We start from the raw sequence: 19,205 nt of genomic DNA, 5'->3' as shown, positions 1-19,205 counted from the left end.
CACCATCATAGCAGTTCTTAAAAAGTGTTCCTCTGCTCATTCTATAGGTAATTCTAACCAGTCCAGTGACCTCATTTCCAAGATCAGAATATGCTTCCAGCCTGGCCAACAGCAAAACCCCGTCTTTATTCAAAATACAAAAACTGGCTTGGATGTGGTGTAATCCGGCTACTGGGGAGGCTGAGGCACAGGAATCACTTGAATCCGGGAGGCGGAGGTTACAATGAATGGAGATTGTGCCACTGCATTCCAGCCTGGGCAGCGGAGTGAAACTGCATCTCAAAAAAGAATGGGTTGGGGTTGAGGATTCAGGATGGCAGGGGAGAGCAACCCAGGCCCAGGTCCTGAGGTCCTGGGGTCCTGGGGCATGGCAGGTTGCAGAGTGGGGGAGCAAGGTGTGTGTGCTCACACTGGGGCCCTGACCAGGAGACGAGCAATCCCTAGCCCCTGCCCCTGCCCAGTGATGTTCCCCACAAGAGCCCCCAGGGGAAGAGGTGCAGGGAGAAGGCAGAGAAACTGCTGGCCACCCACTGGGACCTGGGTGCCAGACTCGAGGGAGCCAGGCTGGATACTGGCTGGCTGCAGAGTCTGAGGACTCAGACTTTCCATTCCAGGCAGCGGACGGACAGGGCTGGAGACACCCAGGAGCGCGTGGTGCCCATGGCCATCCTGTCTGAGACCCAGCAAGTTGAGGAGGAATTGTGATCAGGGGAGAAAAGGAAAGAGAGTCAAAAGGAAGAGTGAATAGTGAGAGAAAGAGAGAGAAGCCTGGCCCCTTCTAGTGTGGCTCTGAGCCTCACCCACTGGGCCCTCACCCCTGCGGCCCTCACCCCTGGCCCCCTCACCCACTGGGCCCTCACCCCTGGCCCCGACCCCAGGCCCCTTACCCCTGGGGCCCTCACCCATGGGCCCCTCACCCCCTGGGGCCCTCACCCCTGGGCCCCTCACCCCTGGGGCCCTCACCCCCGGCCCCCACCCCTGGGGCCCTCACCCCCGGCCCCCACCCCTGGGGCCCTCACCCCTGGCCCCCACCCCTGGGGCCCTCACCCCTGGGGCCCTCACCCCTGGGGCCCTCACCCCTGGGCCCCTCACCCCTGGGCCCCTCACCCCCGGCCCTCACCCCTGGCCCCCCACCCCTGGCCCCCCACCCCTGGGCCCCTCACCCCTGGGCCCCTCACCCCCGGCCCTCACCCCTGGCCCCCCACCCCTGGCCCCCCACCCCTGGGCCCCTCACCCCTGGGCCCCTCACCCCCGGCCCTCACCCCTGGGGCCCTCACCCCTGGCCGAACTTCCTAAAACACTGGGTGTGAGCTGAGGCAGAAAGGAGCTTGAAGCCCGCTCTGCCACTGCAGGCCAGAGTGGTGAGTTTTTTCCTTGAGTTCTGGTTGATTTTTTTATAAAATGGGGATCCCACCTTCCATCTTCGAGGACACATGTAAGGAATAAAAGAATGATAGCTTGGGAAGAGGTTCCATACATGTGTGAAGGTCAATAAATGGCAGTGTTATGTTACGATACAAACAGCTCACCAAAGGCCACACCAGAGGAGGAAAGACACAGAAGCCAGAAACATGTAATCAGCCTGGGAAGCCAACGGAAGTGCGCAAACAGCAACGATCCAAAGAGGCAAAGACTCAGAGGCATAAAAAACAAGGCTAGGCCGGGCGCGGTGGCTCAAGCCTGTAATCCCAGCACTTTGGGAGGCCGAGACGGGTGGATCACTAGGTCAGGAGATCGAGACCATCCTGGCGAACACGGTGAAACCCCGTCTCTACTAAAAAATACAAAAAACTAGCCGGGCGAGGCGGCGGGCGCCTGTAGTCCCAGCTACTCGGGAGGCTGAGGCAGGAGAATGGCGTGAACCCGGGGGGCGGAGCTTGCAGTGAGCTGAGATCCGGCCACTGCACTCCAGCCCGGGCGACAGAGCCAGACTCCGTCTCAAAAAAAAATAAAAATAAAAATAAAAATAAAAAATAAAATAAAAAACGAGGCTATAAAAGAGAGAGGAGGATAGAAGGGAAGACAGAATGGAAAGGGAAGGTGTGGAAGAAAAACTGATACTGCAGGGAGCCTAAGCCAGGAGACAGAAGAGGTCTCAAAGCCCACCCATGAGGGAACAGGGGGTGCCATTCGCCCTCTTGGGAGATTTCTCATGAGCGACTGGGGGGCCTGGCCGCCGAGGGGCTTGTGTAATTGGGCCCACCCTCTCAAGCGGCCCTAACAATATCTATGGAGGAGGACGCAGGGATCACTGGCTGGGGGCGCGCTCGCCTAACCTGGCCGGGAGACCAGGTGTCGTGGAAACTCCACAGCACTGCCACCCACAGGCGCCACAAGCGCAGCAGGGAGAGGTCACATTCTCAAACAGCCAGCCTGGGAGCCTGAAACTCCCTCCTCTGACTCAAAGACAGAAATGTTCACTTTGAGCAAGGTCTTCTGCTATCTCTCCTCAGGGCCAAGATGATAATCCGTCATCTACGCAGAGTTTCAGGTAAAACTCTCATACGACTCCCTGACTCACAAGGCCACAGGATACCTAAGTAGAGCATCTGGTCGCTATGCTAAATTGTGTTTCAGCAAAATTGTGCCCACATATAATCCCTTTCATCAGTGTTTTACTGAAGAAGTAATGTTGTACAAGTTTACTCACCTGCAAACAGCCGATAGGTTCTGTGGCATTTAAAATTCTTATTTTTAACCCCTGGAGAAAGCAGTTCTGGAAAACAAAATATCAATGGCTTGAAGCACTTTTAGAAAGGCTCAGGGTAACAGCAGCAAAAAATGGCTAACAACATTCTCCCCAGCAAGGAAACCGCCTGTCAGACCAGGAACAAAACAACACTTCATCCCTTTAGTTGCATAAAAATTGACTCATGAGGAAGATGAGCCATGTGATGCAGCAGGACACAAAATGCGCAGCCAGCCTCTGAAGAAACAGGAGCAATGGTCGAGGCTGTGATGCTCCTGCAGGAGGCCCCTTAAAAGCAGGTGCTCCACAAAATGGAAAAGAAAAACGCTGCTGACTTAAAAACAAAACAGTTATGAAACATCCAATAATTAAAATATTTTACATGAGTCAGATCATAAAACTTCAATTATAGGCTGGGCACGGTGGCTTACGCCTGTAATCCCAGCACTTTGGGAGGCTGAGGCGGGCAGATCACGAGGTCAGGAGATCGAGGCCATCCTGGCTAACAGAGTGAAACCCCATCTCTACTAAAAATACAAAAAAAATTAGCCAGGTGTGGTGGCGCGTGGCTGTTGTCTCAGCTACTCAGGAGGCTGAGGCAGGAGAATCACCTGAACATGGGAGGCGGACACTGCAGCGAGCTGAGATCACGCCACTGCACTCCAGTCTGGGTGACAGAGCAAGACTCCGTCTTGAAGAAAAACAAAAAACAAACAAAAAAACTTCAATTAAAGAACAGCAACACGATTTCTCCAAATAGGAACCAGTCTACCAGCTACTACGAGGTGCGAACTCCCTGCTCTTACTGCATGCAGAAGTACCACTTACATGGACAAAAGAGTCCATCGATGGTGCGCTGTTCGAGGCAGCCATCAGTGGTTCCTTCTCTACTGCCTACCCAATGACCTAAGTGAGATCCTCTTGTCCCCATTTCTGTAATTTTTTTTTTTTTTGAGATGGAATCTTGCTCTGCTGCTCAGGCTGGAGTGCAGTGGCATGATCTCAGTTCACTGCAACCTCTGCTTCCCGGGTTAAAGCGATTTTCCTGCCTCAGCCTCCCAAGTAGCTGGGATTACAGGCGCCCGCCACCATGCCAGGCTAATTTTTGTGTTTCTAGAAGAGACAGGGTTTCACCACATTGGTCAGGCTGGTCTTGAACTCCTGACCTCAGGTGATCCGCCTGCCTCGGCCTCCCAAAGTGCTGAGATTACAGGCGTGAGCCACTGCGCCCAGCACCCATTTATGTCATACTTTGATAACGTATTAGAGGCAGCAGCTGATATAAAAATACAGCAAGCAAGAAAAGATATAAAAGTAAAATCACTGTAGAAAAATATCCAAGTCAGCTCAGACAGCTGATCTGGAGGCGAGTGAAGATGCAGGAGCAGAGGTCGAGGATGCCTTCTTTGACTCAGCCAGCATTCTAGGTTTCCAGATGGACTAGAATAAAATGGGGAGGAGGATCTGTTACATGATTCTCACTGGCATCTTTCTTCCTCTTGCTGGTCCTCAAATGGGATTACAAAGCAATCCGCTGATGAGTGATAAAGCAGCTGGAAGTGTGAGAGGAGCAATGGACACTAAACCCAGCACAGCAGCCAAGCCCGTCAGCAGGGAGCACAGCTCTTGTGTAGAGGCCTGGGAGAGACAGTGTCTGAGTCTTCAAGGGAAGGTATAGGGCTCCCCTCGGGTAGAGAGGAAGCCGGCTAGAAACCAGCCATGCCCACAGTTCCTGGATCATCTACATGGAAGGAGGTGTGAGGTGGGGTTGCTGTGCCGGGGGAGGAAGGGGAAGAGGGCTTCTCGGTTCAGGTTTGTTCCTCTACAAGACCCAGGAGGGAGGTCCAGTGTCCTCTTTTCTGCTTCCCAGATACCTCGATATTCTGAGAATCCTCTCTAGCTAATCACAGTCCCAATCAAGCCTCAGTGTTGTACTATACATTTTCACAAATTCTGAAGCTTTCAAGAAAAGTCTTCTTGAAGCTGTGCTTTTACCAAGATGCCTTTAACCCGGGGCTCTTTAAAACTGCTTCCAAAAAGTGCTGAGCCCATGACCTGACAGAGACTTGAGGCTGGTAAGTGCCACATGTCCTACTTGTGCGCCACAACTAGAGGTTAGAAGGGACTCTCACCGCCTATGAGAAATCATTCTTACTTCACTAAAAAGCCACCTAACCGGGCTAGTCAACACAGCTGTTAACACTCAGTGGAAGGCAAATTATGCACCATTCATCCCTGAAACGTTCACAGAAAAGTGATGTTCTTTTTGATAGACAAAAGCTCCTATTTTTCTAATCTAGTAAGATTATAAAGTTTAGTTATTTTTGCCTCTGTTTTTAACAGGCCATTTTAATGAGAATTTTAGTATTAAGGTCTATTACAAGTTAAGAAACTTAAAACAAGTCCAAGTCCAGCAAGAGAATGTCCTCACTCTTGGCATCATAAAGAAATGCTACAGGGTTGAGCTACTGATTTGCAGGAGTGTATCACCACGAACACTCCCGACCTCATGTGTGCATTACCTTTACTAATTTCCAAGTCCACAGGATATTCAATATTTTTGATAAGCTTCTGGCACCCACCAGTCTTCTCATAAACGAATCGTTTCAGGTGTAGCACGAGGACAGGAGGGAGTTTTTCCAGAGTCACTCTTCGACTTATCTCAACCTAAGACACAAAGCACACCAGGACACACCGTCCCTGTCTTACTTGCAACAGCTGACAACACATCCACCTTCCGCTCAAAGATGTCCTCTGAGGGCTGAGGCCTGACAGTTCTCTGGCAGGGCGTCATGGCTCTTCCTGCCTCGCAGAAGCTCTGAGACTACCAATGCTCCTCTTAAGAAAATGCACATGGCCAGGTGCAGTGGCTCACGCCTATTAATCCCAGCACTTTGGGAGGCTGAGACACGCAGATCACCTGAGGTCAGGAGTTCGAGACCAGCCTGGTCAACATGGTGAAACCCCGTCTCTACTAAAAATACAAAATTAGCCAGGCGTGGTGGTGGGCGCCTGTAACCCCAGCTACTTGGGTAGCAGAGGCAAGAGAATCGCTTGAGAAGTGGAGGTTGCAGTGAGCTGAGTTTGCGCCACTGTACTCCAGCCTGGGCAACACCATGAGACCTTGTCTCAGAGAAAAAGAAAAAAGAAAAAAGAAAAGGAAGAGAAATGCACACATTCCTGTAAGCACAACTGCAGAGAGTCTCTTGGGTCCCCGAAGTCCAGCTGTAAACTCTTAAGAACTTTACTCTGTGGCATTACCGACGAATTAGCATAAGAATTAAAAAGCTAACTTAGTACCACCTTATTTATGTGCTGACTCCTCCACCTTTTGTTTTGGGAGGGAGTTCTCACGCTATCACCCAGGCTGGAGTGCAGTGGTGCAATCTCGGCTCACTGCAATCTCCGTCTCCCGAGTTCAAGCGATTCTCCTGCCTCAGCCTCCTGAGCAGCTGGGATTATAGGCTTCCACCACCACATCTGGCTAATTTTTGTATTTTTAGTAAAGAAGGGGCTTCACCATGTTGTCAAGGCTGGTCTTGAACTCCTGACTTCAGGTGATCCACACACCTCAGCCTCCCAAAGTGCTGAGATTACAGGCCTGAGCCACCAAGCTCGGCCTAGTATTGACCCATTTTAAAATAACTCTGATAGTACTGATAAAACTGCTACCAGTATGTTTTTTCAACTAGACGGGTTTGTTTTTGTTTTTGTTTTTTGAGACAGGATTTCACTCTGGTTGCCCATGCTAGAGTGCAGTGGCATGATGACCACTCACTGCGGCCTTGACTTCCTGGGCTCAGGTGATTCTCCCACCTCAGCCTCCCGACTGGCTGGGACTACAGCCATGAGCCCAGCTGGTCTTGAACTCCTGGACTTAAGCAATCTGCTCGCCTCAGTCTCCCAAAGTGCTGGGATTCCAGGCCAATCAGATGTTTTAAATAACCTTTAAAGCTATTTATTCTAATAATGAGTTTTATTAATTTAATCTGTTCCTGAAGTACTTTCACAGGTCTAATGAATGCTGCTTTTAAATAAAGTCAGGTTGTTATTAAGATGCATCTTTACAAATAACACTTAATCCCTTTATCTATCATTCTCTGTACTTACAAACTTTTTGATGCTTCCCATATTCATTTGGATAATACTTTTTTTTTTGAGATGGAGTCTCACTCTGTCACCCAGGCTGGAGTGCAGTGGTGTGATCTCAGCTCACTGCAACCTCCATCTCCCAGGCTCAAGTGATTCTCCTGCCTCAGCCTCCTGAGTAGCTGGGACTACAGGTGCACACCACCATGCCCAGTCACTTTTTGTATTTTTAGTAGAGATGGGGTTTCAACATGTTGGCCAGGATGGTCTCGATCTCTTGACTTCGTGATCTGCCTGCCTCAGCCTCCCAAAGTGCTGGGATTACAGGCGTGAGCCACTGTGTCTGGCCTGGAGAATACTTTTTGTGTGAGTAATTTAAAAATAACAATACAAAAGATATCAGCATATATAACACAATTAAAAAACTGTCAGAGAACTAGATTCACATCTAGTTGAAAGCATTTTCAAGGGTATTAGGCAAGCTCATAAGTCATCACTGGTTGGGTTTATTAACCTTCCAGACCCTTCCATGCCTGTCTTCCCACCTAGACTAAGGTCATAGGAGCAAAAACCACCTCGCACAGCTCCACATTCCCATGCATCTTTATGTTCTAGTGTCTCCATAGCCAACAAGCACTTCTGAGTGAATGAAGGGTGTGAACACAGCTCAACAGTTATAAGCAGAGATGGGGACTGTAAGACCTAGTCTCCTCACTTGTGAATTAAGAGAGCAGGGCTGAATTATCTCTAGGATGCTTTTCAGTGCTTACTGATCTGTGATTTTCACGTTAACACTCTCAGTTGATTCACTAAATGGTTAATCCAAAATTATTAAATGTGTATTTTGGGTTTCCAGACAAACTGAGGCTTAATTTCTAATCACTCAACAAAGGCAGACATTTTCTATACAGCAAATATTTCATATAATCCTATTTTCCCCAAAACCTTCACATGTTCCCACAGAAAAACACTTCTAATCTAAAACATAATAAAGTTGGTATTTTAAAAACTTAAAAAAAAATCACATTCAAGAAAATACGTAATGTGCTCCTTACAGATACTTCCATACAGGCTGTCCAAAACCTTCCTCGAACATCTGTTGTTCAGAGTGGTCCTGATCTCATCTGATGACACACTACAACAACCGTGCAGCCAGAACAGCTAGCAGCATTCTTTTTTTATCTTCAGGAGTCCACCAAAATGCCAGCTTTCCTTTATTTTTATTTATTTTTAAGTTTTAGAGACAAGGTTTCACTATCGCACAGGCTAGACTGCAGTGGTGCGATCATAGCTCACCGTAGCCTCAAACTGCTGGGCTCAGGCAATCCTCCTGCCTCAGCCTCCTAAAGTGCTAGGACTATGGGCATGAGCCACCACACCTGGCCCACCGTCTTTCTTGAAGCCTTTCTTCAAACCTGCTATTTAGGACAAACCATTCTTTCTTCACTACCATCTAACAACAGGCTGACAACTGCCTATGCCTCAATCCCTGCCCTCACACCACCACCCCTACCAGCCCACCCCAGCAAAGTCAAACTGTAATTGCAGCAGAAGCAAAAGAGAAAAATAGACACATTACAAAAGGGTCTTCCCTAGGTAGCCCACAGAAAGGCTGACCACCTCCCCAACAGCGTGGGTGGCCAAAGACTCCCATAGTTGGCTCAAGAAACAGCGTAAGCAGAGTGGAACAGCAGCCAGGGCCAGGGAGCCATCTCTGGAGTTGCAGCTGCCACAGAAGAGAGCCTAGCCGACAGTCATCCAGACTCAATGCACAACTGAACCACCCAACCAACCTCCCCAACACAAATACCACTTTTTCCCTCTCTCTCTTCCACGAGGTCCACTGCCAGACTCTTCTTAGCTCATTCACTGAAGTCAACTACCAAATTTCTGCCTCGGGCTCCTACGGCTTCTATTTTTTAAACAAAATCGCCCACGAGATGCAAGTCTGCAAATACGGCAGAAGATTAAGCGTAACTTCTACAGTTCTCCCCCAGAGCCTGGGTGGACCAGTCCACAGCAGGACACCCCTGAGGTGCTAAGGGTCCCGATGTCCTACTTTGCTCTTTTTGACTCAGAGCACGCAAGATAAGCCAAGGATAGATCCATCCCATTCATACAATGTGATGACAAGTCTTCTACGCTGAGGCATCTTATTTTACCTTGTAGCTGCCATCCACTGCTCATTATTCAAATATCGCTTTGCAGGAATGCTATGGATTGTCCATAATTATCAGCCTGCATTCATCTCCCCAGTGCATTTTTATGAATTCACTGCCACAACCTAAGATACATAACAGAGAAGACACTCTCTGCGGCAGAGTAGAAAACAGTCATAAGCCGGCACATCTAGATAGCCAGGAACTAATCAGCTCTCACAGGGCAGAATGTTATCTGTCTCGCCTGACTGAGTTGACAAGGACTCCACCAAGCTATGATCTGATAGTCTTAAATTCATGAAGACTGAAAGACTCAGGATCTTACCTTTTCCAGATCAAATCAAAGTAACAAGCATCAGAACAATGACTATATTATTTTTACAATGACCTGGAAGATCTACAATCAAATGCAAAACAGATGTGTTTGGAATCTCTTTGACATCCTAACTAATCTAATGAAAGTTGTACCCTACGGTATCATGAACATAAATAAGCTACTCGGCCTCTGTCAGAGGTAGTATTGATGTTGTGATATGATTAGATTGCCAGAAAATTAAATGTAGCTCAAGATAAACAATCCAAAAGGAGATCATTACCTTGTGTAATATGATTTGGAGCTAAAAGAGGCCCTTGGGATCATGTTTCAACCATTTCATTGTAAAAGCATAAAAACTTTCAGTACAAAACGGTTAAGCAACTGATTTGAGAGGCGAAACTCAGATCCATTTCCCCTCATTCCTAATGCTGTGTTCTTTCCACCAAACCAGAGCACCTCAGTAGAAAGGTTCAAAATCAAGTGTGAACATACCTCTTGTTTGGTTTTTGTGGTATAACCTTGGACAGATTCTCTTGCCACCAAGCTCTCCAGGGCATCCTGGACTGTGCGTATCTTGTCAGACTGGATATCCAACTGCAACGTGAAAAATGGCTGCAAAGTGGCAGATTCTTTTGAACTCTGCTGGTAAACCACAGACCTAAGAATTGAAAGCAAAAACAAAAAAATTAAGAGACCACTCCTTGCCACTTTCCCTTAAGATTAACCAAGAGGAATAAACACTGAAAATAAGATTATTCAGTATCACTTTCAAAAGACCACAGAGAAAAGCCAAAAATATACTCAATTTAAAAATAATTCTGCTGAATAGCACCTCCTTAGTATTTCTAACAACTAAATCTACCAGTTGATAAATGTTCCCAGCGCCAGTGCTCTGGAAGAAAACATATTTCATTTTCCAAATTCTTTCACCTCCTCTCCACACTGTTATTTACTGCACCAGTTCACAAACGCAGCTACCCTGCCACGGCCTCAAAATGCCGATGCTTTCCATTTTCTCCAAGTATCATAGCCTGTTCTAATAAAACAGAGGAAATCCCAAGGTAAACAGAGGATTGTTAATGGCATTTTCCTCCTATAAAAATGTCTTACAAAAAGAAGAAGGGGAGTAGGGTGTGTAGAATAAAAAACAAGTTAACATTCCAGGAAAAAAGGCTGCCATCCTTCCAAGAAGGGTGCCAATTTGACCTTGTTTTCTTAGCTGGTTTTTCACTTCATTTTTTTTTTCTTTTTCTAAGTTTTTCTGAGTAAAAATTGTGTGTTCGGCCCATCTCTCATTTAGCCTCAGCAAGGGAACATGCCAGGGGTTCAACAAGGGCTTCTATTTCTGCAGTCTCAGTGACCTAGTTTCTAAACGGAATAAAATGGGTGTGGACAGGTACTCAGGCTTTCCAGAACAGATGTGGTGAAGAGCTCGCTAAAAGCTTTTCTGTCCAGGGTTTAATTAGGCATCTCCATGCTCCTTTACAGTATGAAGACTTCAGTGACAACAGTTCCCCTGGTTCCAGAGAGGGATACAGTAGTGGGGAAAGCTCTCGTGAGAGCTGGTAGAGAAATCAACAAGAAGCCCTCTTGACTCAGTGGTCCTGTGTCTTAGCAAAGGTGGCACCGGGGAAGAAAGGTCTTCCTGGGGAAGCTGAAAAACATCCGAAGAGGCTGAGTTTTAGAAGAAAATCTTTCAATTGGTGTGAATAAAGAATCATGCTTCATAATGGCTGAAAAGAAGTTCCTATGTTGTAAGAATTCCTTATCTTTGCTTTACTATTTTTCAAAAAGAAACATCAACAACCAATTTCAACACAGAGAACCCTCAGAGGATGTAGCTAGCAGCCATGACAGAGCCATTCGATCTGAGCCAGCAAGTCCTCCAAAGTGGACGCTGGTATTTTCCACTGGTTACTCTTAGACAAATTTGGGATCTTTGAGTATGCTGACCCTCTGCGGCCTTGAAATTCTGATACCCGACCTCTGCACAAAAACCATGTTCCTGATGCCTCCATTTGAGCTGTCCCTTCATCCTTCTCTCCCATCCCAAGGGGGTGTTCCCACAATCCTAAACCAGGCTGCTGGGCTGAAGGAGCAAAAGGCACAGCCGCCCCTCACTGCTGCACACTAACCTGGACCTTGGTGCCTCCCTGCCAACACCACATGTCCCAAGGAACCATAGGCAGTGGTCGGGGCTAGGCGTTTCCCAGGCGACAACTGACCACACAGCTGCCGTGGACACCCCACAGAGCACCAGAATAGAAAGGGGTCCCTTCAGACTCCCTTCACTCTCTAGCTCACCCGGTTCCAATCAGTTCACAACAGCCGAAAAGGGAAACAACTGTCTGTGGATGGGCCAATGGATAAAGAAACTGGTGTATATATATACAAGGGAATACTATTATATATACAAGGGAATACTATTCAGCTGTAAAAAAGGCCCTGCCATTTGCCGCCAACACGAATGAACCTGGGGAATGTTATACTAAGTTATACTAAGTTAAATAAACCAGACACAGAAAGAAAAATATTGCATGGTCTCACTTATACATGGAATCTTAAAAAAAAAAAAAAAAAAAAGACAAAACTACAGAGATAGGGAAAACAGTGGTTCCTAGGGGTGGGGAGTGGGAATGGGAGATGTAGGTCGAAGGACACCAAGTGGTAGCGACACAGGTGAACAGGCCTAGAGATCTGATGTGGAACATCGGACAAGAGCTCCTCATAGTGCACCGTATTTGGGACTTTTGTGAAATGGGTAAACAGCTGCTCCTGCCATGTGCACACACACACAAGGGTAACTGTGATGGGGAATATGTTTATCTGCTTCACTCTAGCAACTATTTTACTATCTCTATTTCGTAATATCTTGTGTATACTTTAAATATACACAATTTATTAACATAAATAAATGAAATTCCTCCAGATACATTAATTTCTGCTCTTACCAAAACACATGGTTTGACTAGCTGGGTTTTTTTGTTTTTGTTTTTTTTTTGACACAGTCTCGCTTTGTCACCCAGGCTGGAGTGCAGTGGTGTAATCTTGGCTCACTGCAACCTCTGCCTACTGGAGGCGGTTTTAATGTTGCAAGTTTTAAATGTTGATGAAGTCTAATAAATATATATATATTTTTTTCTCTTATGGTTATTACTTTTTTATGACCTAACTTATGAAACCTTTGCCTACCCCCAAGTCATGATGATATTCTCCTATATCTTTATTTTTTTCTTGAGACAGAGTCTCACTGTGTCACCCATGCTGGAGTGCAATGGCACAATCTGGGCTCACTGCAACCTCTGTCTCCTGGGTTCAAGCGATTCTCCTGCCTCAGCCTCCCGAGTAGCTGGGATTACAGGTGCCCATCACCATACCTGGTTGATTTTTGTATTTTAGTAGAGACGGGGTTTCACCATGTTGGTCAAGCTTGCCTCGAACTTCTGACCTCAGGTGATCCACCCTCCTTGGCCTCCCAAAGTGCTGGGATTACAGGCAAGAGCCACGGCGTAAGGCCAATTAGCTGGCTTTTCTCTTACTCCCTAGCAATGAGCAGCTGAACTTGACGGAGCAGAAGTGAGGAGCTCCCTGTCCTTTGCAGACATGCGCCAGCAGGCAGAGAATGGGCCGTGGGGGCTGACTCGGGAGGCATCAGGAAGTGCAAGAGAAGAGCAGGCAGGGGAGCAAGATGCAAAACATCATGTCCAAGAAGTCTCAAGACAAGCCTCACACCTTCCCCCCTTCACTAACGTGGCGAAACCCCGGAAAAGGCAAATATTAAGTTATTCTAGAAAAGCACAAACCTGATGTGTCCACCAAAAATGCCGGTGATTGGAGTCTGAACAAAATCCGCCTGGCGGGTGACGGAAGTCTTGTTCCGGGGGCCCACTTGCTCCCACTCGTCCTCGCTTCCTTCACCTTGTTCTTCCTGCTCTTCTTCAGTGACTGAGTGGTTTTTGGGGCCATTGGAAATCGTAAGTTCTGAAAAGGAGAGCATCTACTTAGACTACTATTTACAATAAGAATAGCAAAAAATAAAAAGGCACAGATCTGTCAACTATAGCTTTGAAAATGAAATCAGGGTGTGTTCTACGTTAAGAGCCACGGCAACCAATCATACAGGCGCAACGCCGCTGGATCCACGGCAACCAATCACAACAGGCGCAACGCCGCTGGATCCACGGCAACCAATCACAACAGGCGCAACGCCGCTGGATCCACGGCAACCAATCACAACAGGCGCAACGCCGCTGGATCCACGGCAACCAATCGCAACAGGCGCAACGCCGCTGGATCCACGGCAACCAATCGCAACAGGCACAACGCCGCTGGATCCACAGCAACCAATCGCCAACAGGTGCACCACCACCGGATCCTTGCTTACATAAACTCCTAGAAAAGACACTCCTGGGATTGACTGGAGAAATGTGAAGATGCTCTGCAAAGTCGATATTACCATGTCATTACAGTTGGTTTTCTCAGTTAGATAAGGGACTGTGGTTATGCAGGAGTGGATTCTCAGGGGATGCTTTAGCACCTGGGATGAACTAGACTGTTAGCTGCAACTTAACTTTGAATCATTCAGGGAAAATGTATGCGTATGTATGTATATATGGACGGATAGATAGGACAGATATAGTACATATATATACAGTGTGTGTACAGCATCAGAAAATATGCTTAAAACTACACTCAGCAATTATAAAGGTATTCATCAAACGATTCTTTCAGCTTTTCTATATGCTTGATCATTTTCCTAATTAAAAGTTGAAGGAAGATGGCAGAAGTTCGGGATAAACTGTAATTTACCTAAATATAACCTTCTCGATAGTGTAAGTTTTCGTAAGGAATAAATGCTATTTGAAGGGAAAACAACTGAGGGGCAGGGAAGCAACATAACATATGAGCATGCAACGCTTGTTTACAGCGAACTCTTGCACAACTCTGCGGGGCAAGTGGACCATAACCTACTTTCATTATTTGGTGAGAGAAGCTTCTTTAGGTTCAACATTTCCTCATGAAGTCCATTTAGAATGAAGCCTAAGTATTCCTCAGCATCTTCTTGTCGACCCTGAAAAGGTCAAATATAATCACTTTAGTGTGAACCGATCACTGTCCAAGGCCTGCAGGACATACAGTACTTGCAAAGTCCAATCATGCCTCCTCTGAAATGGAAGATGTAAAGTATTTCCAAACAATGACATGATGACGTGGGTTTTCCTTGCATAGCTGAAATCCCAAGAGTGGGAAGAAAAGGAGAAACAGATTAAACACATATCTCTAAATGGGGATTTTTATTATTTATACTTTTCTATATTTTCGAAATTTTCTTCAATAAATATACATTACTTTTTTTTTTTTTTGGAGAAAAAGTCTCACTCTGTCACCGAGGCTGGAGTGCAGTGGTGCAACCTTGGCTCAGTGCAACCTCCAGCTCCCGGGTTCAAGCGATTCTCCTGTCTCAGCCTCCCGAGTAGCTGGGACTACACGTGTGTGCCACCATACCTGGCTAATCGTCGTATTTTTAGTAGAGACGGGGTTTCGTCATGTCGGCCAGGCTAGTCTCCAACTCCTGACCTCAGGCGACCTGCCTGCCTTGGCCTCCCAAAGTGCTGGGATTACAGACATGAGCCACCACACCCTGCCACATTGACTTTATCACAAAAAAGTTACTAAAAAAAAAAAAATTCTGTCTTGGGTAAACAAAATAGAAGACGAAGAACTAGATGTCTAGGGCCAGTTCACTGTTCAACTACTGTTACCACTCAAGCAGTGAACTAAGCAGCCCTATGTCTGCTTCTGTCTTTGATGATGAACAACTACATGGGAAAGAACTCAAACTATATGTGGAAAAACTCCACTGATTTAAAGCGTTAGCTGTTTTACACATACATCAGCAAAATCATTCACAGATGAGTCACCCAAGAGTTTAATAATCCCACATCAGGAGTGTTTGATTCTGTTACTTATCATCAGTTCATATTTCATTCTTCACAGCACAACTGCCTGTTCCAAGGCCCTGCAAATTGTTCTGTCTGAAGCATCTACTGCATTGAAGTTTACTTGCCCTCTCCAAATAGTAGATGTGGACAGCAGCTGTTCACGTGAGTGCATGCTCTGCACATGTGCAGCAAAGGGCAAAAATTGGCACAACCAAAGTGTGCTGAAGACTTTTCACAGCAGGCCTGGGTGGCTCCCCTTGGAAAGGCCTGCTTGCAACGTTGGCTGGTGTCTGGGAACGTGGTTTTCAGCAAGCTCCCCATCAGTCCAATAACTGATATGGGATTCTGCCTAAACCTGTTTGTGCAAGCAATGTGCTTTCTGCTAACACTTTTGCTTTTGTTTTGGGAGTTTGGACTTTTGGTTCCAGCTAGGCAGATGGTACCTATGGGACCAGCCCTCAGTAAAAACTCTGGACCCGGAGTCTGTAATGAGCTTCCTTGGGAGGCGGCATTTCACATGTGTGCTCACAGCCTCGTGCTGGAGTAGTTAGGCGCAGCCTTCTGGCTGCACTGGGAGAGGAGTCTGGAGGTTTCCTTTAGGCCCTGCCTCATCTGTCCTTTCCCTTCCTGACTCTGCTTTGCATGCTTTTGTTGTCATAAACCATAGCCACAGGTGTACCAGCTTCTGCATTTTCTGAGTTCTTCCTGTGAATCACCCAAACCTCAGGGTGGTCTTGGGGAGCCCAACACATCCCATATTAATGTCACCTTTAAAAGATGCTTTTGTTCACAGCATTCTCTCTGTGTATGATCCTAGAGGGCTTCCTGAGCACCCACTTTATTTTGCCTCCACCTGAGCTAGGTGGCCCCATCTGGATTCTAAGGCACCTCTGTATCTCTGTACTTCTCTTGTTGACTATTCATTTATCTCATTCCCTCACTGAGGGCAGAGGGCACACTTTATTCCATTTCTGCATCCCTAATACCATGTTCCCATTACTTGGGAAATAATTCCAAGCCAATACCAAAAGCTGCATTATAAGCATTTAAAGAGCTTAAAAATCTATGCTGCCCCTGGTGGTATCCTGCTGCGATGCCCTCGACATTTACTCTTCTTCAAAGCAAGGAAGCTTCAAGTAAACTTGACTTAAATGGCGTTTTCTCTCTGAATACATCTCTCTAAGCATCATTTCAACTGCTTGTACTGAGTCATCACCAACTCAGTCTGGGAGGAAAGAAATGCTACAGTAAACTGTGCTAAGGGTGGCTCAATTCACTCTCAACAGCCCCAGGGCCTTTTATAAGGGCGCCCTGGCCCCTTGGTCCCATGCCTGTAGTAACAAAATACATGATTTAAAAAAAAATTTAGGTAAAGGAATCAAGTACATCAAAGAGCTACTAAAGCGTATAAGTATGATGAAGACATAAGCTCTTCTGAATACTGCCATCATTCCAGGCCCAATGCACTCCACTCTACCCCAGTGGCATATAGTGCAGTGGTTAAGAGAGCTGTCTTGAAAGCTGGGTTCTGCCATGCACATTAGCTATATGACTTCAGACAGTGGATTCACTTCTCTTAATTGTAACAAGGAGACTATAATCATACTTTATTCACAGAGTCAACTAAGTTAATATACGTAAAGTACTGACAGCAGTGCTTGGTGCGCCATAAAAGTTATCTGAGCAAGGTCAGATGATGAAGAGTATGAGCAAGGCCACTCTTCAATTCATCCAAGCAATGGACTCTATTATAAACCTACATCTACTTACAGCGCTGGAGACAGAGGGCAAATATCGAATAAGCAACAGTTACCACACAAATACTGGAAAAAAAGGTAACACTTGATCCTAGCGACATGAGAGGAAGTCTCAAACCTTTTCAGACAGGCTTGACTTGTTAACTGTCAGGAGTCTGTAAATATATGTGGGCTCAAAGGCAGCTCCCGGGCGAATGTCCCTCACGATTTTATCTCCAAGAGCTGCAATGGAAACAGGACACAGGTTTTCCTAACGACAATGAAGTCACAAATGATGAAAAAAGCAACATCATCAAAATCCCCCACCCCCCACCCGGCTGAATGCTGAGAATGGCACAGGTGTACAGACATTTTCTTCCCACCATGAATGAATTTACCAAATTTAAGTCATCTGTCTCCATAACTCCCAATATGTAAGAGCATCAACAAAACTCATTTTTACTAACCTTGTCGGGGTTTTGGAGGTACTGGCATATTAGTAAACTCATTCATTAGCCGAACACTAAACATGGGGAAAAAACATTAAATAGTGCAGTTTTAAACAGTATATATATACTTTCACTAAAGACCTTTGATGGCTAAGTAGAATATCAGCTATACGAGTATAGTAGATTTTAGGTAACCAATGCTGTAATAGCTAGTGAACTCAAGTCTTTTCTATATGCATTTTTGGTCTATTTTAAGTGATATATGCTGGTAAACACTAAAAATATTTTCTACTGAATCTAAAGAACACAAATAATGCTGCAATTCCATTTCTGGTTAACTTCCATATAAAATCACGAACAATCTATTTTTATAAAAGACAGAATTATAGGACTCACTGGCAGGACATCAAGAGCTTTACTAAACTATTTCAATTCTAATTATCAGAGGGGAAAAAACCCCACCACATAACACATCTTTCACCACCTTACTTACAAGCTGTCTATCATGGGTGTTGACGTACAAGGCCTTTGCACTTTGGAATACAGAGGAATGAACTTCATCAGGTGGTACATCGGCGGGCAAGCAACCAGTGCCTGCAGTGTCTACATAGTGGCAGTAAGGAAGCGTAAAGGAATGAAACAGACACACCACATTTCCTAAAGGCACGTTGAGCACAAGAACATCTCTGAAAACCTAAGTAAGCTAAGGACATTGAACTACTTAGACACGTCACCACAAAAAGGAATAAACCAAATCATTACTAGGGTAACTTTCCTGTGATGTCCATATGAGGATCTACGAAGCAGTCAATCGTTTGTATTCAAGAACTTGACTTATCCAAGATAGTTCAATGAGTTAAAACCAAATTTCCAGTTGTAAGTGGCTGCTCTGCCCTATGATCTGTAACCACTCGAATGAGAGTCAGCTTGTCTGCAGCCCTCATTCATATGCCAACAGATCCTCTCTTTTAGAGGGAGACGGACTGCGGCCAGGAATAACGCTGTTTATAAGCAAGGTAGGCGGACCGAGTCATAATAAACCAGGCTTGGGGATTCAAATGTAGGGCTAGATGGCCCACGGAGGCTGAACTAAGTCCCATGCACCCAAAGGAGGGAGAGCTGCAACACGCTGGCCTTGCGGACGGCGTCCAGGAAGGATACAGCATTAATGTAGCACCAGTTCCCTTTATTGATCAGCCCGCGGGGTTGCAACGACACTGGTTTATGGATTAGGGTTACATTCTCCAGTAACTCTGAAAGAGGGAAGAAGCATATTTCAGAAATCAACAACATCTAGTGAAGAATATTCAAATCATTTCATATGCTCTACTCTGGGAGAGCATTTAAAATCCCTTCAATAAAGCACACATCCAAAGAAAATGCATACTGTTAAGGCTTCATTCAGTTCAACATCAAGTACACTATTTAATTAAAACTTTTCTGAAATTAATCTTTTCCCTCAAACAGCAACATTTAATCTTCCTGGGGGGAACAGAATTAGGGAACACAAGAACTACCTATTTTAATGAGAAACAAAAAAATGTGAACACAGTAACATTATTAGAGAATAGATTTGAGAGATACAGCCTTTTTTCCTTAAACACTGTTAGCCAGGTGTGTCTCATTAGCAGCAAGGTGTCTCAGACACTAGACAGAAAGATGTCTGGGCAGAACCCGTGTCTCGGTCCTCTCTGCATCGCCAGCATCTAATGCTGACCCTACACATCACTGCGCATGTTCACTGGCTGTTCAGGGAGTCAAGATATTCCTTTCAGAGACAACAGTCTCCTACGAATTAAACTGTCCACTAGAAATCCAATTTAGC

At 45.9% G+C, this 19,205-nt stretch overlaps 1 protein-coding gene across 2 annotated transcripts in view; it reads right to left on the bottom strand.

Annotated features, from left to right (window-relative positions):
* The window catches only part of LOC105496781 (ubiquitin specific peptidase 10), an 81,088-nt gene that overhangs the window by 2,784 nt on the left and 59,099 nt on the right, over positions 1–19,205 (bottom strand). The window contains exons 5-13 of one of the 2 annotated variants that reach the window (XM_011767380.2): positions 18,542–18,633; positions 17,874–17,983; positions 17,399–17,454; positions 17,071–17,174; positions 14,225–14,324; positions 13,057–13,234; positions 9,746–9,911; positions 5,212–5,356; positions 2,651–2,716 (exon numbers count right to left, since the gene is read on the bottom strand). In XM_011767380.2, the coding sequence (XP_011765682.2) occupies positions 2,651–2,716; positions 5,212–5,356; positions 9,746–9,911; positions 13,057–13,234; positions 14,225–14,324; positions 17,071–17,174; positions 17,399–17,454; positions 17,874–17,983; positions 18,542–18,633 (1,017 nt within the window). The remainder of the gene's footprint in view (positions 1–2,650; positions 2,717–5,211; positions 5,357–9,745; positions 9,912–13,056; positions 13,235–14,224; positions 14,325–17,070; positions 17,175–17,398; positions 17,455–17,873; positions 17,984–18,541; positions 18,634–19,205) is intronic. The other variant, XM_011767381.2, reaches the window with a different exon arrangement.

This window comes from Macaca nemestrina, chromosome 18 (assembly GCF_043159975.1).
Source record: "Macaca nemestrina isolate mMacNem1 chromosome 18, mMacNem.hap1, whole genome shotgun sequence".
Taxonomy (NCBI): domain Eukaryota; kingdom Metazoa; phylum Chordata; class Mammalia; order Primates; family Cercopithecidae; genus Macaca; species Macaca nemestrina.
The sequence above is the reverse complement of the archived record's forward strand: the minus strand, read 5'-3'. Positions and strand labels throughout refer to the sequence as shown.